Genomic DNA, 25,319 nt, shown 5'->3' on the forward strand with positions numbered 1-25,319 from the left:
TGGGCCAGCTGGCCCTGACAACCACCAGAACCTGTTTGGAGCAAAATCAGAACGGCCTTGAACATATTCTTCCAAGCTTCAGACATCTTTTTAAAAAATTAAATAAGTAAAAATTGTGCATTCATTATGACTTGCAATGCTGATGCCATGAAGGTTGGCCATAGGGCATTCCTGCTTTCCGTGCTCTTTGCAGCTGTAAAGAGCCCACACAGCTTTGTTTCCCATCAGTGCATCTCCCATAACTTCGTACTAAAATCCTGCAGCTTTTTTATACCACAAATGTTCTGGTTTATGTTTGATAATGCACACTGGGCTCAGGTAGGACGAGAGAAGGGAACTGGAACTGGGCCCGAAGTATGAAATGTTTGCAAAATAGTAACTTAATACGTACAACAATCCTATGCTTGTCTGCTCAAGAAATCCCATTTTAGAAAAAACAAAAAAACCCACCAAAAATAAAATATAAATACAAAAAACTAAAATAAGTTAAAAGCCAAAACATCATAAAAGCACTGTAACACTGTCACAGGATTAAACATCTACCTAAAGAGCTCAAGGTTGGGGAGAGGTCTTCCCCAGCATCAAAATATACATGGGATTGTGCCAAGTCTCCAGTACAGTATTCTGTTTCAATTTTTTTATATAAAAAAGGAGTTACAAAGGCTGAGCAGTTCTAACATCTTCATAAACATTTGATTCTTCAACAATTTTAAAGAAGACACCCCAAATTATCAAGGCTGAAAGTGACACAAACAGGTATTTTGAAACGTGTCATATAGGTACACTTGTTGCAGAAAGGCTACAGGATCTTTTTGAGTGTACACTCAACTCATGTAATACTGCTCTGAGAAAGGGAAGCCCTACTCCAGCCCTAGTTATACATAGGTAGTCATTACAGACTGCTAACCCAGAAATAGTACAGTGGTACCTCAGGTTAAGAACTTAATTTGTTCTGGAGGTCTGTTCTTAACCTGAAACTGTTCTTAACCTGAGGTACCACTTTAGCTAATAGAGCCTCCCGCTGCCGCCGCCCGATTTCTGTTCTCATCCTGAAGCAAAGTTCTTAACGTGAGGTAATATTTCTGGGTTAGCGGAGTCTCTAACCTGAAGCGTCTGCAACCCGAGGTACCATTCTGCCTTGACCTGTGATCTTCTTTCCCATGGCATCACAAATACAGCCATGAAAGATAAAAGGCACTGGGGAATTTACACTATTTGCTTAACTCAATTGCTCTCACAGTGGGAATATGGCTCCTAAAACTGCACTGCAGTAGAACAAAAACTATTAAACACATCACCATAGCTGTAAAGCATAAAAGCCAAACTTTCCAGTAGGCTTACTTAAATTTAAAAAAACAACCCCTTCTGGACCACAAATTGGTAAAGAGTAAGAACAAAAGAGGAGAGAGTACCTGTCTATCATACTGGCAACTTGGCAGGAGCCTCCAGAACATACCTCTGGAAGTATGTACCAGTAGTTCTTTATTGTGCTTTCAGGTCATTGTATCTATTGACTTTGTGCCCAGCATTGCGAGCTTCCTACATATTACTACCAGTGCAATCTCAAGCGTGTTTCGTGAATATGTTTAGAATAATGGCCAAGAACATAGTTCTGATTGCAAAATGCTTTGCTGGCTCAATTCAGGAATTGAATTATTATTATTATTATTATTACGTTTCTATCCCACCTTTCTTCCAAGGAGCTCAAGGAGTTCTTCCCGGCTCTCCATTTTACCCTCACAACAACCTGTGAGGTAGGAGTTAGGTTGAGACATGGTAACTGGCCCAAGGCCATCCAGTGAACTTCGTGGATGAGCAGGGATTTCAACTCTGGTCCCCAAGGTCCTAGCTTGACAATCTAACCACTATGCCACACTGGTTCAGAGAGCCACGCAAGTAAAGAAATAATAGACTGCAATCCTAACCCCATTCATCCAGGAGTAAATAATAACTGGTTTTTAATTTTTGCATTGTATTCTTGTAAACCCTTAGAGACTATTGTATTTAAGCAGTACATATACAAGCTCTTTAAATAAATAGATCAATTGTTTTCCCCAATCAAGTAACTAACAAATTGTCTAACACGTATTTTTGTCCAAAAGTAAAATTCACTCATATGCAGTGGGGTTTTCTCCAGGATAGTATGCTACCTAAATGCTGCAGCCCTAGTTAAGTGGGTGAGTGGTAAGCTAAAATCCCTAAAATTTGATTAGTCATAAAATCACTAAGGCTGCAAACCTATACACATTTAGCTGGGAGTAAGTCCCACTGAACTAAGTGAGGCTTACGTCTCCATATAAGAGCATACAATTGCACTGTAAGTGGTGCAAGCCTGTCCGACACAGCTCCCTCTCTGTAATATGAAGCTAATAATGCCAACCTACTGTGCAGAGTTGGTGCAAAGATTGAGTAGATAATGTATGTGAAGTGGTGATGTGGATATTCCAAAGCAAGTGTGAGCAGACTTCAGGCTTGGGGGATCTGTTTTGCTTTTTACTGGAAACCTGAGATTCACAAAACGAACTGGGTGCAAAATATTGGCAGTGGGTGGAGACAGATTGGAAAAGCTGGTTTGGGGGCAAAGACATTTATCTGCCGCAAGAGCCATACACTGACTTGTAAAGGGACATACAAGTCTATATCCGAGTTACTGTAAATCAGGTACAGTATTCTAAAAGAGGAAATCTTCTTATTGCTGCTGTTGTAAACAATTGCTAGTCAGAACTCTTCATCAATCTACAACAAATCATCTAGCAATCTGCCAGGAGATCCCAATCAATATTTGCCCAGCCCTGTTGTAGACAGTACTATAAATGTTAAAATTATTATTATGATCTCACACCGTTACAATGGTTACTGAATTTTGAAGTCCTGCAAATATATATTCCTGAGGAAATGGTTAGGAAGCAATTACCATTTATTTGTTGTAAAAATAATAATAATAATAATAAAAACTTACCTTTCAGCTTTGAACATATTTCAAGGCAATTTGACAAAGCTTGACATACATGTGTAGAAATGAGAATATTTCAGTGCAAAGGCGTTCTGTCTGGGTTTTATGGAAATGTAATGATTTGAAGTTATTGTTTCCAAAACACTTTGCATTGTATTTCATCAAACTTGCTCACTACAACATGACAGGTCAGGCCTATTACTTGCAGTGAATTCCTCTGCATGCCCATGCAGAAGTAAACACCGCTGTGTTCAGTGGGATTTGCTCCCAGATAAAGTGCTACAGAATTGCTGCCTGGACAAAGTGCCCAGAGGAAGTCAGCAAAGGTGGTGATGAACCTGAATATCTAATCCTACGTGGAAAAGCTGAAGGAGTTGCATATGATTTTTAATCTGGAAAAGAAATCATTAAGCAGTATGTGATAAGCCATCTTCAGCTATTTGAAGGGCTTGCCTTATGGATGATGAAGCACATTTGCTTTTGGTTGCTCTGGATAGGGTCTGATAACAGGTTCCACCTCCAGTACTGAAGGCGGCATGCCTCTTGAATCACATTTGCTGAAAATCAAGAAGCAAGAAGAGTGCTGTTGCACTCATGTCCTCCTGCCTGAGGGCTTCCTACAGGCATCTTGTTGGCTCCTGTGAGAACAGGATGCTGTGGTAGATGGACTTGAACTTGCTCCAGAGGGGACTTCTTAATCTAATTCTTAATGGAGGAGCACCATGGGCAAGGCAGCCTCTAATTTCAACATTTTAAAAGTACCCAATGGATGGAAATACCGCAACAAGAAGCGTGCTGCAAAACATCAGCGTCATAGATTTCTCCTCTTCAGAGCTCCTGCATGGTTGATTAGCAAGTGAATCCCCCCCAACCAAAAAAACCAAACCAAAATAAAAAATAAAAAAATCCTTCCAGTAGCACCTTAGAGACCAACTAAGTCTGTGCTTGGTATGAGCTTTCCTGTGCATGCACACTTCTTCAGATACACTGAAACAGAAGTCACCAGACCCTTATATATAGTGAGAGGGTGAGGAGGGGTATTCCCACCACCCTTCTGAGTAATACCTTGTTTTGACTATGGCAGACCAACACAGCTACCTACCTGTAAACCCCCCCCCCCCCAAAAAAGAAAATAAAAGTTCAGCGTCCCTCGGCTGGGCGGAGGCGGCTGCGATACCAGCTTGCGCCACAAGGGGTCGGGCCCGAGACTGGTGTTTGCTTTAACTGCGGAGGGAGGGATAGAGTGGAAGAGGAAACATCTGTTAATTAAGAGAAACAAAAGTGGGATGGGGGGGGGAAAGAGATTTTCATGTGTCCATGCTTTTATTTCGTACGAGGAAAAACTAGGGAATGCTGCAATTCTGCGCAGGCAAAAGCTGTGCGTTGGGGAAAGAAAAAAAATGCCAACGATTCCCGCGCCCAGGAAGTTTATGGCTTTTAAAGGTTTCTTTAATAGCTTTGTTTAAACTTCTGCACCCAACCAGCATAGAAGGGCGTCCTTGGCGTCGCTTGCAGCCTTATAAAGGAAGCTGCGTCTCCATCCCCTCCATCTGCTGCTCCCGGCACCGTGAAGCCTGAGTTGCTTCTCCCGGACCGGTTCCCCTCCTCCCCAGCCCGGACATCATTTCATCTATATAAGGCAGAATCCTCGCTTCCCGTCCTCTTCTCTCCGTCCCCAGCCCCGCGTCCCCCGGCTGGGCTCCTGCCACCCGCACAGCTCGGCATTCTTTCGCCTTGTATGGCCAAATCCTTTGGGGTGGGAGGGAACCGTTTGGGCAAAGTCTCGGCTCCATTGGCCGCCTCGTCCGCCCGATCCCGCTCTTTCCAGACCAGGGCGATTAAAAACAACACAGCTTAGAAGTCGCATCTTCTCTGCAGGGATCGTGGGGGGAAGCGCTTTTCTCTGCCGGCTTGGAACAAGTTTCTGTGTGACAGGTAAGCGCCCTTCCTTGGATTTCCCTTTGTTCCGTGAGGACGGGGCTGGCGGGTGGTCAAGACCAGGGTAGAGGCGAGAATGCGGGATAACTTGCTGCATATGACCCACCCAGCCAGTCATTAATCCGAAGTAACTAGTCCCTGTTGGCTTTGCTGCGGCAAAAGTAACTAGTCCCTGTTGTTTTTCACTGTAAGAAACTAGCTGGCCTCCCCTGGAAATTTACTGCCTACTGGTTTCAAGACGCATGAGGTGTATTAGGAATAGTGACTCTAGGAAAGGAAGGTTTCTGGTTATTTATTTCAGCCTTCCCCAAGCTGGTGCCCCCCTGGAGATGTTTTGGACTACAATTCCCAGCAGCCCCTTTGCCGTACTTCCATGGGAGCTGTAGCCCAATGTATCAGCAGTGCTCCAGGTTGAGGAAGTTTGATTTCCTTATTGTTCAAGGCAGCATAAACAGTCCCCTCTCTCCATTACACCACTGCAACAATCCAGTCAATTAGCTGGAAAAGAGAGAGGAGATGGGAGGAGAAACTGGTCCCGATCCACACAGTGAGCATCATGGCTGAGCAGGGATTTGATCTTGAGTTTCCGCAGCACAGGTTCAACACTTTAACCACTGCACCTCACTGTCTCTTAGTGGTGGGGTGGGATCCACTTTTGCCACTCCTTAAGCACCTTGCCTTTTGTATAGCAGCATTGTCCCCCAACGCAGAGCCCTCCTGATGTTTTGGACTACAATTCTTTCACCTCCAAACAACTGGAAGTCTGGGAAGACTGTTGAAGTTTACCCAAGAAGTGTACAAGCTGTGGGATGTGATGTGACCATCCCTTGATTTTTTGAAAGGTTTCCCTAACTTCCAGCATACCCCCCCCCACCCTGGCCAGGAGAGCAGGGCAGTGTCTTGTAGTCCATCTGTTCACCTTCTCAATACAGTACAAGAAATTCAGAGTTAGAGCATCCCCCAAAACATAGCTCCCCATCCTCTGCAAGTGACAGCCCCCCCCTCCGCACCCCAACAAGGAAAAATGTGTTTCAAAGGGAGAAATGCCAACTGATACTGGAACAAGTGAGGGTCAAGCTCACTGGGGTTCAACAGCGACCCATTTGCTTGTCTCCAAAATCTGTCATCCGGCCTAGCAGCAGGAAGCCTCACAGCTCAGTGACAGAGCAACTGCTTGGCCTGCAGAAGGTTGCAGGTTCAGTTCCTGGCAGCTGCAGTGCAGGGCTGGGAATGCCACCTTCTAGTCCAGTGTTTTTCAACCTTTTTTGGGCAAAGGCACACTTGTTTCATGAAAAAAATCACGAGGCACACCACCATTAGAAAATGTTAAAAAATTTAACTCTGTTCCTATATTGACTATATATAAAGTAATTTTCCCACGGCACAACAGGCAACATCTCGCGGCACACTAGTGTGCCGCGGAACAGTGGTTGAAAAACACTGTTCTAGTCAGTGTAGCTCTGCTGCCAGTCAGCAGTCAGTACTGAGTTACATGGACCAGTGGTCTGGCTTGCTATGTTCTAGTGATCAGCACAGTCAGTGTTTCACGTTGAACTGATATACCTGACATTAAACAAATAATCTTCTAGCGGAGGGCACCCTTAAAAGAGTCCTCAGGTACACCCCTGGAAGACCTCATCACTAGTACTCCCCTAAGTGTAGAATCTTGGCTGGCTGTGAGGGGTATCTGCTTACTCATGCACTCTGCACATGCTCAGAAGGGCCCTTTTTATTACTACTTTACATGTTCAAAAGTTGAGAGAAACACTGAAAAACAGTTCCAGGGCTGATCCCCAGAAGCAACTGAGCTCTGTGCAGTCCACACAGCTGGCTTTGTGGGTCTGGAGCAGAAATGAAATGGCTCTCTTCTGGCCTCTACCCCATCCTCCCATTGCAGGCCAAACAAAAAGCAAGGGAAGACATTGATCTGAAGAATTGTGACACACCACTGCCATACTATGAGGTTTTCTCTGTCCATCAGAGGGGAAGGGCCATAGCTCAGTGGTAGAACATCTACTCTGCATGCACAAGGTTCCAGGTTCAATCCCTGGCATCTCCAGGTAGGGGTTGGAGTGACTCCTGCCTTGCCGGGAGCTGGGCTCAATGACCTGTGGGGTCTCTTCCAACTCTATGATTCTATGACTCCTTGTCTGAAACCCTGCAGGCTTGCTGCAAGTGAATATTGAGCTAGATGGACCAATGGTATGACTCAGGATAAGGCACTTCCTATCTGGGCAGGTAGCAGGGAAGGGGGCATTTATCATAGAATCATCGAGTTGGAAGAGACCACAAGGGCCATCCAGTCCAACCCCCTGCCAAGCAGGAAACACCATCAAAGCATTCCTGACAGATGGCTGTCAAGCCTCCGCTTAAAGACCTCCAAAGAAGGAGACTCCACCACACTCCTTGGCAGCAAATTCCACTGTCAAACAGCTCTTACTGTCAGGAAGTTCTTCTTAATGTTTAGGTGGAATCTTCTTTCTTGTAGTTTGAATCCATTGCTCCGTGTCCGCTTCTCTGGAGCAGCAGACATGGGATGTTACTACTACTACTGCTGCTGCTGCTGCTACTACTACTACTACTACTACTACTAGCCTGGTGTGCAATGCAGTGCTGTCAAGTATCCCGTTTTCCCCGGGATTCTCCCTTATTTCAAGCAGTTTCCTGCTGCTCTCCCTTATTTTTTATTTCCCTTAAATTTCCCGTTTTTAATGGAAGCAGCTCCTCCCCTGCTGGCCAGGGACTGGGTGGGAAGACCTTGCCTACTTGGAGAGAAAAGCTTCAGCCCTCAAAGCAAGTGGGAGCCGTTTCCCGTGCTTACAGGGGGGGTGTATTCCTCCCCCGCATCAGCCCCTATCCGTTGCCACCGAGCCCCTCAGCCGGCCAATAGGGTTAGCTGGCGGGCGGATCCTGGCTGCCTTTGAGCAGCTGCTGCTTCCTGTCCTGTTTTGATGGGATCAGACAAGAAGACGATGGGGCTCCATTGCACGGAGCACATGGCTGCCCTCCTCTATGCTCCATTCCGAGCCGGAGCCCACTTGGAGTTTACATTGACGCTCCGCTCACTTTTGCTTCTGGCTCCGCCCACCACTGACATGTGACTGTCCCCGGGATAGGTGAGACTGCTGATCCCTTATTTTCAAATCTGAAACTTGACAGCTATGCTGCAATGGGATGTTACTACTGCTGCTGCTGCTGCTGCTGCTACTACTACTACTAATAGCCTGGTGTGCAATGGGATACCCAGGGGGTGGGGATGAAGTGTCCTAACTCCACAGAGGCAGGTTTTTAAACAGTGTATATCTGGAGAGATGGTGTGGTGAACAGCATGTCAGATTGAGGTTCAAATCTCTAGGACACAGGAGGGCAGCTCACAGCCTGCAGGCTATATGCAGCCCATGCAGGCCCTCTGCTGCCCACCACAAGAACACTATCCTTCCCCTGTCACCCCCCCCCCAAAAAAAAAGGAATGTGGGAAACTGCCTTTTGCTGAGTGACACCATTGGTTAATTCAGCCCAGGGTTGTGTACACTGACTGGCCACAGGTCCCTGGGATTTCAGACAGGGCTCTTCACAGCCTGGAGATGCTGGGGATTGAAGCTGGGACCGCATGCATGCAGAAAATGTGCTCTGCCAGGGAGTGAAGTGTACAGCTGGGTCAAGGGAAGGGAAGGGAAAGGAAGGGAAGGGAGTGGTGGCAGCAGCATTGCTGCCTCAGTGCCATTTTGAGTTTGCAACCTCACGTGGCGCTCTTGACCTGCTAGTGTGGGTATACCAAAATCCTGCTGCAAAGTAATATTCATTTGCCTTAATTCAGCTCACAGTGGATTTATTTTTGTCTCAGCTGCAAAAGCAACAGGTCAGATTCCTAACATCCCAGTCCTATGACTTCAGTCCAACAAAGGCAGAACAAAACAGTGGCTTGCAACACCACTGCAAAATCAGCATCTAACCGGGGTGTGGGGGTGGTGGGGGAGTCCAGTACACTGATACCGTCAGGGCCATGCAAGTTCTTTTGGGTGCCAGCACAGGACATTTTACTCCCTGGAGCCAAGTCCTAATGGGACCGCCTGCCCTGCTCCAGTCACTATTCTTTTTTAAAAGAATAAAGGATTGATGCAGTATTTAGGGGCCAATTCCTGCCTTCATCTATCCCCCCCACCACCACCTTTGCTATTGTCTGTAAATTCACCCTATAGCATGCCAAGGCTGGTCCAGGTCGTCTCGATGGGTAAAAGCAAGTGAGCACTCTCAGTAGCGTAGGAAGGGGGGGGTGCAGTGGGTGCGGACCCCCCCCCCCAGGTATCATCACTGAGGGGGACGACAAAATGGCAAAAATATGTGTTTTTGAAAAAATAACTCCCGCACCCACCACACGCCCCTTCCTACGCCACTGCAGGAGCACCCCCCCCTCAAGTGATTTCCAGAAACCAGAAGCATTGCTGCCTTCCAACTTTGCAGGCAGAGCACAGCCTTTATGGCTAGTAGCCTTCGACAGCCCTCTCCTCCACGAATCTGCCTAATCCAGAGGCGTAGGCTAGGTGAGGGGGGGCACTGGGCATCACACCACAGGGCCTGCAGCGTGCACGCCGCCCCAGACACCCGAGCAGCTAGCTATGCCTCTGCTCTCATGCAGCCAGTTATTTATTTATTTATCAGGGCGATGTATCATTTATATTCTCCATTTGACAGAAGAAAATACTTGTCCTGTAGCCAGGAGCAGGTCATTTAGAATAGGTCAAGCTGAGTTGAGATACCTGCTTATATGGAGTATTGACGAAAGATATCATTTTCTTTTTTTTTTGGAAACTTCTTTATTTTGAATGTTATGCACACAAAGTATTGAGAGCTAGTGGAAACCTGATTAGAATCTCATCTTTAGCACAAACTCGTTTTGATCCAAGGATAGAGATAGGGGAACACACAGGCCTCTGGATATGGTTGGACAATAACGCCCATTGGCCCTAGCCTGCTGGATGGGATCTGTGTCACCTGCGACTCAGTAGGAAATATCCAGGGATACTGGAGAGCTGGAGACAAATCAAGGCAGTGATACAAAAACAAAATGTGTTTCTGGGTGCTTCCCAGACAGAAGCTTAATGCTGCAAATGAATCATTCAGATATTGCAAACTGGTTGTTGGCAACTTAACTGGATTTTTCCTGGAATGGGTGAAATCCAGATTAAAAGTGGGAGGGAGGAATATGGGGTGGCATTTTGATGCTGCAATATATATATATATTAATTCCATGCCCAAGGGGGACTGCCAATCCCACAACTGACACCCAATCTGGCTGCACCCCGAGTTCCCTCTGTGACTGATGGAAGAATTGGTATCTGAAGAAGTGTGCATGCACACAAAAGCTCATACCAAGAACAAACTTAGTTGGTCTCTAAGGTGCTACTGGAAGGATTTATTTATTTATTTTGTTTTGATGGAAGAAAGATGTCTGCGCATGATCCCAGATGCACTTTGAACAGCTTCCGCCATGGCACCTGTTTGTGCATATGGAACCTCTGCCTGAGTGTGTTTCTGAAGGAAGAACCTGCTTCTCAAGGGGGACTGCAGCAATGCAAGTCCCCCAAACACAGCCCCTAAGGAATGCAGGAATAGTTCGCATCGCTTATTGGCTCTTGGCTTCTGCTCCCTGCAAGTTCCTCTGTGATACGGCTAATGGAAAGGAGGCACCAGGCAGCTGGTGACAAATGTAATGTTGGGTAAAGTCCCACTCCAGGCAGGAGGACAAAAAGGCTTTTATCTTCTTTGTAGTGGGAGGTGTATCGAAGCCTTGAACTAATCATCTTGCCCCCCCTTGTCTTCCTGGGGCTGGCAGAAAAGAGCTCCTCTCCTAGCCTGCGCTAACAAGCTAGCCTTTGAGCTCGGCAATCATTGTCTGGGGGCAGGGCTGCTCTCCCTCCCTCCCTCCATCTACCCTTCTCAGGATTGCTAAACAGCAACTCACTCACTCCCAGCTCAACTGCTGGGCATGCTCTTATCAGCTACCTAAATGCGTGGTGTTGTTGTTTTCTTTTAAAAAAAACTCCCTGGAGTTAGAGAAGAACAAGGGACTGGGCATTTTTAGTCCTTGAATGTGTGTGCCTCTTTAGCAGGTACACGCACACACACACAGAGAGAGAGAGAGAGAGAGAGTTTCCCACAAAGGATTGTGCAGGATTGTGGGAAAGCATTGCACAGAAAGGAGCATCAGGCCTGTACTAAGACTCTGACCAAGCATCACTTTCCACCAGGAAGGGATTTACACACACACACACACACACACACACACACAACTAAGCTTCTCTGGCAGCATGGAGCACACCTGAATTTACTTAGCCATGGCAGTTTCTGGAGAGGGAAGGAAATTGTTGTATCATGTCTTTGTAATAAGAATATTAAGGTCTTTTATATATATATAATAAATGTTCATAAGTGTGCCAAGCAAAAAAGGCCGCATGTGTGAAGCAGCACAGGAAAACGGCCCTGAAACCATTTCTGACTCCCAAACATACAAACTGTTTCTCTGCAAAGGAAGGAGGGGTGAGAAAACCTTCCCATTATCTCAGGAATTAAAATGATTACCATTTCAAAGGAATGGCCAGACATACCAGGAAAGGCAATCAGAAAAGGCATTATCAGGTAGCCTGGCAGGCTGGCAGGTAAGGGATAAACAAAGTTCTCAGATTTCTGTTGCAGACCATGCTTTTCTGTGACTTATGCATGATGCTTCTGGGGGTGGACTTGAATTCCAGTGTGGGCAGTTTCAAATGTCTATATAAGAGCGGACAGACCTTTTTCTGGGTTCCTTCTTTGTTGCAGCAGTTCAATAAAGACTTTGCTTCTCAATCTTCTCTGGTTGGCCTCTGTTATATTCTCCTACTGATTGAGGACTCTACAAGGGCTCTTCTGTACCCCATAAGGGAAAAAGGGCCAGATTTTGTTTACAACATCTTCCAGACACTGACCAAGCTTGGGAGCAGGGCTGGCCCTACCATTAGGCAGAGTGAGGCAATTGCCTCAGCCAGCAAATGCTTAGGGAAGGAGGCAGTAGTCTCCTGGCTGTTTCTCCTGAACCCCCCCCCCCCCCGGCCAAAACCCCCTGCCTGCACCCACTGCCCTTAACTGGCTTCCTGCCAGTGTTTATATAAGATTCAATTGGTGGACCAGTCTGCATGTGGGCTGGGGGTGCCATCTTGCCCTTCGAGCAGCAAAATGTGCCTTGAACAAGTCCTGCTTGAGAATTATAGAATTATAGAATTGCAGAGTTGGAAGGGGTCATGAGGATTATCTAGTCCAACCCCTTGCAATGCAGGAATTGTTTGCCCAATGTGGGACTTGAACCCACAGTCCTGGGATTAAGAGGCTCATGCCCTACCGACTGTGCTATCCCTGGAATGGAGCAAGCTAATCCAAGCCCTGAGTGGAGAAAGGCTGCAGCTAGTGGCAGAGCACACATCCTTTGCACACAGAAGGTTCAATCCCCAGTACCTCCAGCTAATGTTACCTGCCTGAAACTCCAGCTAATGTTACCTGCCTGAAACCCTGGATAGCCGTTGCAAGTCAGTGTGTAGACAATATTGAGTCTGCCTTGGTATAAGTGGTCTGCCTATGTTCCTGTGAGGTCTAAAGTTTGTGTGTGTGTGAGTGTGTGTGTGTGTGTGTGAGAGAGAGAGAGAGAGAGAGAGAGAGAGAGAGAGAGAGAGAGAGAGAATGAGAATATATAGGCATACGTACATATATACGATACAGATACAGATATTTTAAAAATCCTGCCCATTCTTCTGATGAACTGGGAGGGAGCCTCTAATCCTTATTAACAAGCTCTAGCTGTAGGAAAGAGCACAGATCCACATGCTACTCTTTGCCTGGCTAGACAAAGCGGGTGGGGAATGGAATGCTAAGAATCTGCTGGGAACAGATAATTTCCTGCTTATTCCGGAGTAGGCCCAGAGCCTGCATCTTACTTGCAAGCCTGTCCTTATGAAAATAGAATCAAAGAAAGACAATTTAGCTAAGAGTTGGTCCTTTAGAGGGAAGGATCTCCTGGTGGAAATTGCCCCAAGTTTCTGAAAGTATTGCTTCCGTCTCCCTAAGAAATCAGACACCAGCAGTGTTATTCTCTACACATCTGCTTAGAAGTAAGTCCCACTGAGTTCAAGGGGACTTACTGCCAGGTAGATGTGTATACTAGGACTGGAACCTAAATGAGTAGCAAGTAGCATTGCCATTTCTCTCTCCCATGTCTGTCTCTCCCCCCCCCCATGGGTTAGTGTATCTTTAACAGCTGATTGTCAGGCAGATATTGAACAGCAGAGGCTTTCACTATCCCCTATAGCAGTGTTTTTCAACCTTTTTTGGGCAAAGGCACACTTGTTTCATGAAAAAAATCACGAGGCACACCACCATTAGAAAATGTTAGAAAATTTAACTCTGTGCCTATATTGACTATATATAAAGTAATTCTCTTGAATTTTTCAATTTTTCCCACGGCACACCAGGCAACATCTCGCGGCACACTAGTGTGCCGCGGAACAGTGGTTGAAAAACACTGCCCTATAGCTGCATGCTGCTGCATATGTTGAATTTCCTGGGTAACTCTCAGGCATTAGGCTAGATGGGAACAAAGTATATGCATGCACAGGGTAGCTCTCCTCATTCTAGCAATGGCGAGTTCTGGTGCAGTGAGCCATCTGAAGAACGGGAAGTTGTCTTCCTCACAGGTTTCTCACAAGGCTAGACACAATTTACGCTGGTGATTGCAATGGGCCACCGTTTGTGTGCAGGCATGCTTTTTCTGTTGCTTTCAAATGTCTCAAATGTGTCATCATGATGCACCCCACCGAAGGCAGCCCTGTTTAGGGAACTTCTTAATGTTTAATGCTGTATTGTGTTTTTAATATTTGGTTGGGAGCCGCCCAGGGTGGCTGGGGAAACCCAGCCAGATGGACGGGGCATAAATAAATAAGTAAACGAATTATTATTATTATTATTATTATTATTATTATTATTATTATTATTATTGCAGAAGCTCAGAAATGGATTCCCAGCTTGCCTTGGATGGTATCCGCAATACAAAGATTTGAATACCGGTAGTTTACCAAAACTCTTCAAGATGCCATTTAAAGATGGTTGTTTTAGTCAGGAGATTCAGAATGCGGCATTTGCTGAAGGCAGGGAAGCGGGGGGGGGGGGGGGAGTATTGTGGCATCAGGTCTTAAATCCTTCAGATACGGTAACATCTCCAAAATGTGAAATGATTAAACATTAGGACGACCAGATGGAAAGGAGGACAGGGCTTCTATCTTCAATACAGAAGGAGTGGTGTATTGGAACAGGGATGAAGCACCCTCACTTATTACACAGCCAGGACAATGGTGGCATCTCTTGGGGCACACTCTGCGTTTCCTCTGCATGCCAAGAAATTAGGGTGGGGTTTTTTTTAAGATGCAAGACCAGAACATCAGAATTTAGTTAGGGGTTTGTTAACTGCTGCTAAAATATCAATTGCTGCTAAACGTGTGCTCCAATAATTCCAGTGAAATGAAAATGGTTTATTAAAACAACAAAATTAATGTTTAAGGGAAAGTAGGCACAAAAGTGAGTGATTTGAGAACTGGCAATCTACCTTATTTAGTACATGAAATCAGAACGTCTTAGAATTATTGAAAGCCTTTTCACTGCTATCAAAAGTAATTATCTGATTACTTACTTAAAAGATAGAAATGATATAATATTTCTAAAATGAGGTAATAGTATTTTAAAGAACATTATCTATATTTGTGCTATATAATAGTGAAGATACAAATTTAATGTAGGATGATCTGGTAGTAAATTGGCGAACATTCAACTGTAATATGTATTATATCATCCATAGTCTGTAAACTTTGTATATTTAAAAAGGCTAAAAGAAGAAGTATTATTATAAGCAAACAGTCTGTTTTGTTTTTCCTAGTCCCCCTCCCAAAACTCCACCAAGATGTCGAGCAAACGTGCCAAGGCAAAGACTACCAAGAAGCGCCCCCAGCGTGCGACTTCCAATGTCTTCGCCATGTTTGACCAGTCGCAGATCCAGGAGTTCAAGGAGGCTTTCAATATGATTGACCAAAAACCGTGACGGATTCATAGACAAGGAAGATCTGCATGACATGCTTGGCATCTCTCGGTAACAAAGCAGCATTGAGTCAAATGCAATTTCATTGTGAGCTGTCGTGGCTCCGGGGCTATGAGTGTGAGCTGTGAACCAGAAAGCTCTCCCTTTCAATCTCACCTCGGTCAAGAACTTAGTAGATAAGTCTTAAGGCAGGGACGGGGAACCTCTGTCTCTCCAGATGTTGCTGCGCTACAGCTCCCATGAATCCCAACCATTGACCAGGCTGGTTAAATAGTTAGTTTGCTTGTTTTATTAAGCCCACATTTAAATTGAATTGAATTGTGTCGGAGAAAGTGGTTTTACTGTTGCAGTACTAAAACAACTGGATGTCAGAAACCTTTGCCAATCTACTGCAAAGCAGCCAGAGATTCTCATCTGCCTTCTGGCCATCGCTGCGCAAAGCAACTAGAGATGCTGGGTCTTCATCTTGTAATGATGGTGCCAATACCTTTACATTAGCGATGAGGATCCTGTGGCCCCTGCTTTAATCTCATGTTGCCCTAGAGGCACCTTAGACCCATTCTTGCTCTCTCAATCACAGTAGAGGATGGTCCATTGGGGTGAGTCAGGCACTTTCCTACCAACTCCATTCTGCCCCCAGATAGCCTGCACTTGCTTGCCTTCTTACTTTCAGCCGTTCCAGGCACTGCTGTTATTTTAGTCTCGGCCTTGCCCTTGTGGAACGTAAAGACAGAGGCAGATTTAGCGCAGCGCAACCAGTTCTACTCCACTGGGCGCTGAGCCTAGGAGGAGCCACAGGGCGTCGTAACAATGACATAGTGAAATGAGGAGAATGGAAGGTGAGAGGCGGGGGGCTCACACAGGGTGCAGCTGAAATTTGAAAGACCAAAGTTGCCCCCCCCCCCCGATTAACAGAGCGGAGGATGGGGACAAAAACTACAATTACTTGGCTCTCTGCTTGTTTATTGGCTGTGGCTCCACCTACTGCCTTTCGCCAATGGCCAGCAATGATAGACAACCCCTCTGGGAATTGTTTCACCTCCTCCATTGTGTGTGAGAGAGAGGGAGAGAGAGAGTAGAAGGAGCTATGGCTGTTATGCAGTGAATCAGGAGTGGGGTGGGATCTTTGCAGCAGAGACAGATTTAGGGCAGCGTGACCGGTTCACCTACACTGGGCACTGAGCTGAGGGGGGTGCTGCAGGGCATTGCCACTGTGACGTAATGCACACACAGAAAGGAAGAAAATTTAAAAAAAATCCTTCCAGTAGCACCTTAGAGACAAACTAAGTTTGTTATTGGTATTGAGCTTTTACGTGCATGCCACATTTTTTCAGATACCTGCACACGAAAATACCTGCACACGAAAGCTCATACCAATAACAAACTTAGTTGGTCTCTAAGGTGCTACTGGAAGGATTTTTGTTTTTATTTTGTTTTGACTATGGCAGACCAACACGGTTACCTACCTGTAACTAAAACAGAAAGGAAGGTGAGAGGTGGGGGGGGGCACCAAATTTTGGCCTCACACAGGGTGCTGCTGAAATTTGAAAGATTTGGCCTGTGTGAGGCCAAAATTTGAAAGATCAAAGAACACCCCTGCTTACAATAAGCCATGGGATATAAAGGAATGTTGGATTATTCAGCATCGACAAAAGAAAGTTCTTCGCACGTTGTTGAACTATGAAATCTGATCCCACAAGAGGCGGTGATCCACATCTTGAAAGTAAGAGGAAACAATTCAGGGTGGGAGAACTTGGTGTTCATTTTAACAAGCCAAAATAAGTCTGATTGCCAGGCCTAGCCTCTTATTCCCAGAAACTCGCCCTGCCCCAGAAACCCAGGTCAGTTGCTAAATCAGGCAGGGCAGGGCTGACCTCAAATGTCACTCGGAAGCTGGAAGCCCTTGACCAACTCTGCAAAGCAAAAACTTGCTCAAATGGCCAAGGGTGAGAGATGATGGGAGCTGCAGCCTAGCAACATTTGGGGAGCCACAGGACCCTCATCCCGGTTGCTCAAGGCTTCAGACAATTCTGGGTAACTGTTGGATTTTGTGTTTTGCAAAATAGGGGTCAGTCATTGCTTCTTTGTCCCCGAATCCTAGGTGCAATCTGAGACCAGCAGCCAGAGGCGTAGGAAGGTCAGGTGGTACCCTGTGCAGAAAATTTATTGTCACCCCCCCCCATGATCCCCCCGGCAAAAATGGTTTTACGTTATTTCATATTTTCTTACAAAGGAATAAGTAATAATTATATCTATAATAAGTAATGTATTTATATCCCGCCCTCCCCCCGAAGTCAGACTCAGGGTGGCTAACATCAGATACATAACATTGGTATAAAATCAAACAATAATTAAATTACCTCCTAAAAACATCTCAAAATCAAATTAAAGTCTAATTAGATAGCTTTCCACAGGGTTAGGGTTGGGAACAGTAAATGCTCCACTGAACTGAAATTTCAGCCTTCGTGACATAGGAAAACAGCCAAGTAAACAGCTATTTTGGTGGAGGAGGGTCAAGATATTAACCGATATGCATGAAATTTAATCTATAGCTATTAATCCCTAGTGTAGTAAGATAAGACCTTTGGAGCAGGCATTTTCAAAAAAAAAAAAGTTTTTATGAACCGCCCTAGTAGGGCAGTAATTGTTCCTTGATAATTTGTCACCCCCTCCATTATGGAACATGGGGCGATCCGCCCCCCCTACGCCCCCCCTTGCTACGCCCCTGCCAGCAGCATTTAGCAGACACTAATCCAATCCAATCCAATCCATATTCAAATTAAGGTTGTCACACACCATCCATTTAAAGCACATTTAAAATATATGACTTTTCCTCAAAGAATCATGGGAACTATAGTTCGCTAAGGCTGCTGGAAATTGTTGCGGAATGAGGCTTAAACTATGTTTTTAGGGGGTGGGGATGTGCTTTAAATGTATAGCATGTACACAGCCTGAGTCTATTTGCGATCTTATGGGTGCTGCATCAAGTAGAGTTTGGATTTGATATCCCGCTTTATCACTACCCTAAGGAGTCTCAAAGCGGCTAACATTCTCCTTTCCCTTTCTCCCCCACAACAAACGCTCTGTGAGGTGAGTGGGGCTGAGAGACTTCAAAGAAGTGTGACTAGCCCAAGGTCACCCAGCAGCTGCATGTGGAGGAGCGGAGATGTGAACCCGGTTCACCAGATTACAAGTCTACTGCTCTTAACCACTACACCACACTGGCTCCCATATTGTCAAGCCATATTGTTTATTTATTTTGTTCTCCTCTTTAACCCCTGCTTTGCATAATCCAGCCTGTGAAAGCATTAGGAAGAATTCAAAATTATGGTCACTATTTTGTGATTTTCCTGGTTGGTCCTAAAAAAGGGATTGTCCAAATTGTGGATTTTTGGGACAAACAAGAACATAATTCAGCTTCTGGCAGACAGGCTTATAGTCACCCCGGCATACTCGGGTCTCAGTGTGGTGACAGTTGTGGGCTGAAAGGGTCCTCTATGATTATCCAGATCACAAAGGCCAGCCTGCATTCTGGACACTCACTGAACCATTGTCAAGCCCATTTCAAGGCCAGTAAATTCATCCTGGGTAGAGAGGTTGTGGAGACTATAAATCAAGGAAATAAAATGGTTGAGAGAACACCTGAATGCATGGAGAGGAATCAGGAAGTCATCTGATTAGTACAGTTCAGAGTTTGTTTGTTTGTTTTATAAAAAAAATACATATACAGTACTGTAATTTGGCATGTTTAAAGCGTGGTATTTGTACAGATGACCACTAGAGGGCACTTAGGTAGATAAAAGTACATTTTGGTTTAATGTAGAGACTGATGAGCAATTCAGGAGTACTGTATTTCATCAGAAATGGGGATCCTGCGGGCATGAATGCATGCACACAGTAAACCTGAGCAGACTGGGATTTCCTCCCCATTTATTAATCATCCTGACTTGACAGTATTTCCCTCCTCCCAGGGTATTTCCACCCTTTCAGACAGCCGTTCCTGATTTGCTGCCTTGCATTTTGACTCATCATGCTTGTCTCCTTAACTAAGCCATAACCCCAGGACCTGGTTTTATAGGCCATTTACAGGGAAGCTCCTAGGAACTTGTCTTCTACATGAGCAAAGGGCCCTTTCACCTTTGAGGATAAGGTCACAGGAGCATTTTATTGCCCTGGTTTGGTTAGGCCACTAAGAAATGTTTATATTCAGGTTTCTGTTACGAATCCCTTGCAGAGAAGGAGCAAACTTCAAACTGCTAGGATACAGCCAAGGCAGCTGACCTGGACTGAGCATACTGTTAACACTTTTGGTCACTTCCCTCATTATGATTCCTTCTATCATCCACATCTTGTAAATGAGTACAAATTGAGATTGCAGTCCTATGCCCACTTACCTAAAAGCAAGTCCCATTAAACTCAGTGGAACATACTTTTGAATAGACATGACTAGGATTGCGCTACAAAAATAAAAAATAAAAAATTCCTTCCAGTAGCACCTTAGAGACCAACTAAGTTTGTTCTTGGTATGAGCTTTCGTGTGCATGCACACTTCTTCAGATATGCACATGAAAGCTCATACCAAGAACAAACTTAGTTGGTCTCTAAGGTGCTACTAAGGTGATGTTGGGAAAGATGGAGGGCACAAGGAGAAGAGGACGACAGAGGATGAGATGGTTGGACAGTGTTCTCGAAGCTACTAACATGAGTCTGGCCAAACTGCGAGAGGCAGTGAAGGATAGGCGTGCCTGGCGTGCTCTGGTCCATGGGGTCACGAAGAGTCGGACACGACTGAACGACTGAACAACAACAACAAGGTGCTACTGGGAGGAATTTTTTATTTTTATTTTGTTTGACTATGGCAGACCAACACGGCTACCTACCTGTAACTAGGACTGCACTGTTAGGGTAGGGATGAGGAACTCCAGATTTTGTTGGACTGCAGCTCCTATCATCCCTCACCCCTGGGCCTGATGGAAATAGCAGTCCAACAACGTCTGGGTGGCAAGAGGTTTCCCATCCTTGGTGTAAAGACAAATGCTTACCAAAAACATTGTTGTGCTACAGCCAGAACGAGAATTAATCTTGAAGAGACAAGTGTAGGGATGGAGGATTCCAATATATTTACATCCCCCCCCACTCCTCCTCCTCGTTGTTCTTGTTGCTGCTTTGCTAGGTGAATCCAGTTCCATTCCCTCAATTTTTCTCTCCTCCAGTCACAGATAGAGAAGGCAATGTAGTGGCCGCATCTTGTGGGGCTCAAGCAGTGAGCCTGAATTGCTCAGCAGGGCCAGGGGCTTTCCAAAGTGGACTAATCTCTCATCCAACTTGTACCTTTCAGGGAAGAATCCTACTGACGAGTACCTGGAGGGCATGATGAGTGAGGCACCTGGGCCCATCAACTTCACCATGTTCCTCACCATGTTTGGAGAGAAGCTGAATGGAACTGATCCGGAAGACGTCATCCGCAATGCTTTTGCTTGCTTCGATGAGGAAGCCACAGGTATGTTCCATGCAGACCATCTCTCCAGTGCAAACTGCATATTCTAAGATAGGTTGTGGCAGCAGTTAGAGCCAAACAAATATGCTGCTGTGTGTCAGCAGAAATCTTCACACGTATCTGAGGCCAAGGAAGGATACAGCTGGCTTTCCCTTCTTTAATTCTGCTCACTTGCCTGCTCCACAGTCAGTTCAGACTGTAAGCTCCTGGAGGCTGGCATCTGTGCCTTTGGATTGTACTACTCATTGAAGCACTATGTACACTGTTGTTGCCATCAAAATAACAATAGTTATCCAACCCTTAATAAGTGAGGGGGTATGGTTATTGGAAGGGAGACTGTCATGAGACAGAAGCTTACTGGCCTGCCTTTGCTTGGAACTGAATAAAATAAAATAAACCCTAAATATTAGGCAGGAACTGAATAAAATAAAATAAACCCTAAATATTAGGCAGGAAATAGCTATGGCCTGGTGTGGATTATTTTATTTCAAATAAAATTTGTCTGCCCAGCAGGACATAGGCCCACAAGCCCTTGAGAAACTCTCAATAGCAGCCAAAGCATTCTTCATCTTAACTTATATGAGGGCAGCCTCAGAAGTGACCTTCCACTAATCTCACACTTGGTTCTCCACCCCCCCAAACGTCTCCGCCATTCACACAGGTTTCATTCATGAAGACCAGCTGCGGGAACTGCTCACCACCATGGGTGACCGGTTCACGGACGAAGAAGTGGATGAGATGTATCGAGAGGCCCCCATCGACAAGAAAGGCAACTTCAACTATGTGGAGTTCACTCGTATCCTGAAGCACGGAGCCAAAGACAAAGACGATTAAAACTAAGAGATTCCGATATGCAGTTGCCATTCCCCTTACTCTTCCTCAAAGATTCTCTGCTGCTGTGGTCAAGTGTCAGAGTGGGCTAACCTTGAAATATTTCAACAGAATTAGCCCTACCTCTAAATAAAGAATAAGATTTTTGCACGTGCACACACACACACACACACACACACACACACGTTGATCCTTTACTAAGCTACTTCTCAATTTAGAGGTCTCCTTGAATAAGGTACTTGTGAAATTTGTCTTTTCAAAGGAGTCTAATTGGAAACATTTTTGAAGAGGAAGGTAGAAGGGACACTGAAGATGCAGCCACCTGTCTGGCTGTGTTCAGCACATTTGTTTGGGGGGGGGACCCACCCCACTCAGCACTGGATCTAATATAAGTTAAGGAGGCCTGATTAAATTGCCCTTTGAGTCTTCACCTAGAAAACTGATGCTTCTATTATTACCACTATTTATCATTTATACAGCACTTTAAACTTGCAGAGTGACTTCCCATCTCTATTGTTTTCACCACCACAACTCTCTGTGGGGTAAGACACTGTTATTCCCAGCTGAGGCAGACATGTACCCAGAGGTGTACAATACCTACAGAGGTGAGACTTGAACCCAGCTCTTCCAGATTCTAACTCGAACTCTATTATGCTAGACCATATCAGCCTTCTTCGCTGTTTATGTTGCAACCCTACAAAACCCACTGGGCATCAATCCAGCCTTGGGGTTGTTGTCTATCCTGATTTAGATGGCCTGGTCCGTTTTGCCCTTGTGATACTTTCTGCACAACTAACACCTTTTCATTTGAAGATTGGCAGAGCACATTGAACACCCCCCCCCACACCTGTGGAACAGAGATTCACTTGACTTTCCCTTTGTTTTCCATTTCACCCCAAATTTGTGTTGCCTGTTGAGTTGTGGCACTGGTTAAAATTAAAATGACTGCTTCACCAAGTCATCCTCTCTTTGGCCTCAAATCCAGCATTTTGTGATTTCTTGCTGGCTACCTGAAAAAGTTGAGCAGGAAGAGCACAAAAATTAAAAGCTCGCCTATCCACTCTACACCTACCTTGATTTTGGAAGAACTTGCTATTGTTAGTCCCTTCCTTTATGAAAAAGCATATTTTTTTGAATATAGCAGAAGACCTTCTATAACCCATCCCGGCTAACTTCCCAGTCAATAAAATAAGGATGTAGCCTGTACAGTTGTTGACAATCAGACCAAAGATTTTGAAATTGAAGGGGGGAAAGGAAATTGCCTATAAAGAGTATAATATAATACGTTCTGGCTTATTATTTGGTTTTCTTCTTTATTGGATGTGTTTGAAAACAGATGTATTAATTATATTACTTATTATATCTAAAGAATGGGACAAGAACTCCTTTTAGCCTTTCATGCAGCCTTCAGTTTACATACCTGAACTGAATATAGCCTAAAACGAGAAGCCAATATCATTGGGTGGTTGTGCACACATTTGCATGATCATCTAACACTATCTGAAGAAGTGTGCATGCACACGAAAGCTCATACCAAGAACAAACTCAGTTGGTCTCTAAGGTGCTACTGGAAAGAATTTCCTATTTTGTTTCGACTATGGCAGACCAACACGGCTACCCACCTGTAAATCTAACTCAAGGAAACTCAGACTATGCAAACACTCACACCTACTAATTTGCTAAAATTAGTAGGATTAAAACCTCAAACCTATATATGCGTATTCAGGAGGAGGTCACATTTGAATTCAATGGTGCATTGCTCAGGTAAGTGTGCACAGAACTGCAGGCCACAGTGAACCGCCAAACACTTAAACACCATTGGCTTTGATGGTACACCCAGCTTTCTCTAATCATGGCCAATGTCTTTAGGATCAGGAGGTAAGTCTAACATTTTCTGTGAAAAGCAGAAAGCTGTCTGCAGTTACCGGTATGTCAATAACTAAACTTTTAAACATATTTGCATTGGAGCAAAGGTCAAAGGGCCTCATGGCGCTCTCAGCTCTACCTATTGACTGGCTCTCGTTGGAGCTAGAATACAGGCAAAAAAGCATGTTAACCCAGTCGTCCTTATTGTGAATGCCAGCAGAGGCTTACGCACCCACTAGGCATTCATAACGAAAAGGATTATTGAATTCCTGCTAGCAGAGTGAACTGCAGCAAAGGTTCTATCTATTACATCCTTGAACCCACCTCCTTATGCAATGCAGCACCTCCTTTAGGCCAGTGCCTTGACTCTTACAGGGGTGTGAGTAAGTGACCGGTATGATAAGGGGAGAATCCTTAGGACTGGGGATTTCAAGGACTGGGGGCAGGTGGGACTCAAGGGCTGCTAGTTGCCTATCCCTGTTCCCCCAATTTCCCCTTTTATGGCTGTGTTCTGTCACCTAGCAACTCAATACTGTAGCATGTTAAGCATACAGAGGTTCCTCTCTCCATTCTTACTCCAGCATCCAGTGTATTTTACTGCACTAACAACAATGGTCACCTCTAACCCTGCCCACATATATTGGAGATGACAGAATATATGTAGAATCATAGAATTGTAGACTTGGAAGGTACCCTGAGGATCATCTAGTCCAAACCCCTGCAATGCAGGAAAGTGCAGCCAGGGCCGTCTTAAGGGGATCGGGCGCCCTGGTGCGACGATCCCTCGGCGCCCCCTGGGCCGCCTCTCCGCCCACCTCCCTCCCGCGCTGACCGCCCCTCGGGAGGGGGGGGTGGGCGAGCAGGAGATGAGGGGCGTGGCGCTGCAAGCCAGCGGGCCTCCCTCCGGAGCCCCAGCTGGAGCGCTGGGAAGGGCGCGCAAAGGCCCGCACCGCTCCAGCGCCACGCCCCTCATCCTCCGAGGCCATGCCGGCGGGCTCGCGGGGGCGCCCCTGGGGGACCTGGCGCCCTGGCGCACAGCACCACCCAGCCCCTATTACGAGACGGCCCTGAGTGCAGCTGTCCCATACGAGGATTAAACCGGCAACCTTGGCCTTATCAGCACCATGCTCAGTCTAACCAACTTAGCTAGAGTTTACCATAATGTGTGCAGAACAGGTTGGGTGCTTTTTTTTTATTTGGTGGAAGAGAAAATCTGGCTTTTGTCTGACAGGAATGTAGCCTATGATGTCAAGTCCACATCCATTGCTCCACTCAGTTTTGTTTTGTTTTTCTCTGACCCTGCCCATCTGTGGCACAACGCCTTAAGAAGGTAGTCCATGAAGGAATGTGAACTTTGGGTTGAAAATAATGGTTCCTCATCCATGAAGATTATGGAGGAGGCTCTCTGCAAAAGGCAATCTAGCCATCTATTTGAGGACAGAAGGGGTGTCACTTTCCTCCCATTCAGTCTGCACCTTCAGCTACTTCTGGTCAAATGCAAACTACACAATAAATAGTACAGGCATTTTCAGGCTGCAGAAACTCCCAAGACCATTCAAATGTACAATACACAACTGGGGCGTCGCTCCTGAGTCTCCCACAGCCAACACTGAAATGCCAAAGAATTCAATTTACATGGCACTCAACCCTGCCATGAGGAAAGGTTACAACATTGCAGCAGGCATTTTATCTTGGAAGAAAAGATTGAGGTGGAGACATGACGGAAGTGTATAAAATTATGTGGAGAAAGTGGTGAGGAGAAGTTTTTCCTCACCACTTTCATAACACTAGAACACAGCGCCATCCAATGAAGCTGAATGGAGAGTCAGCGCAATCGAAATGCTTCACCACACTGTGGAGTGAAACCTATATAATTTCCTCCCATTTATTTACTGTATTATATTTCTTTCCCACTTTACCTCAAAAGGAACTTTTAATAGTGTACATTGTTCTCTCTTCTTCACCCCCACCCTGGCTGTTTTGGGTTTCAAGCTTCGCATTTGTGAAGTGCTGATGTTCTGAATATGGCAGTATGTACAAAGTGACCCCCCCCCCCCAGTATGCATTCCCACAAGGATGCATCCCTGTCTTTAAAATGAGACTAGATTAGAAGCTATAGACAGGGC

At 45.4% G+C, this 25,319-nt stretch overlaps 1 protein-coding gene across 1 annotated transcript; it reads left to right on the plus strand.

Moving 5' to 3' along the window:
• The first annotated feature begins 4,555 nt into the window (after nucleotides 1–4,555).
• Nucleotides 4,556–21,346, plus strand: MYL9 (myosin light chain 9). Its single transcript, XM_033153322.1, is given in 5 exon segments — nucleotides 4,556–4,888; nucleotides 14,841–14,993; nucleotides 14,995–15,042; nucleotides 20,331–20,499; nucleotides 21,158–21,346. Coding segments are annotated over 4 exon segments (519 nt in total). The 5' UTR covers nucleotides 4,556–4,888; nucleotides 14,841–14,864; the 3' UTR covers nucleotides 21,331–21,346.
• The last annotated feature ends 3,973 nt before the right edge of the window (nucleotides 21,347–25,319 follow it).

This window comes from Lacerta agilis, chromosome 6, assembly GCF_009819535.1.
Source record: "Lacerta agilis isolate rLacAgi1 chromosome 6, rLacAgi1.pri, whole genome shotgun sequence".
Taxonomy (NCBI): Eukaryota; Metazoa; Chordata; class Lepidosauria; order Squamata; family Lacertidae; genus Lacerta; species Lacerta agilis.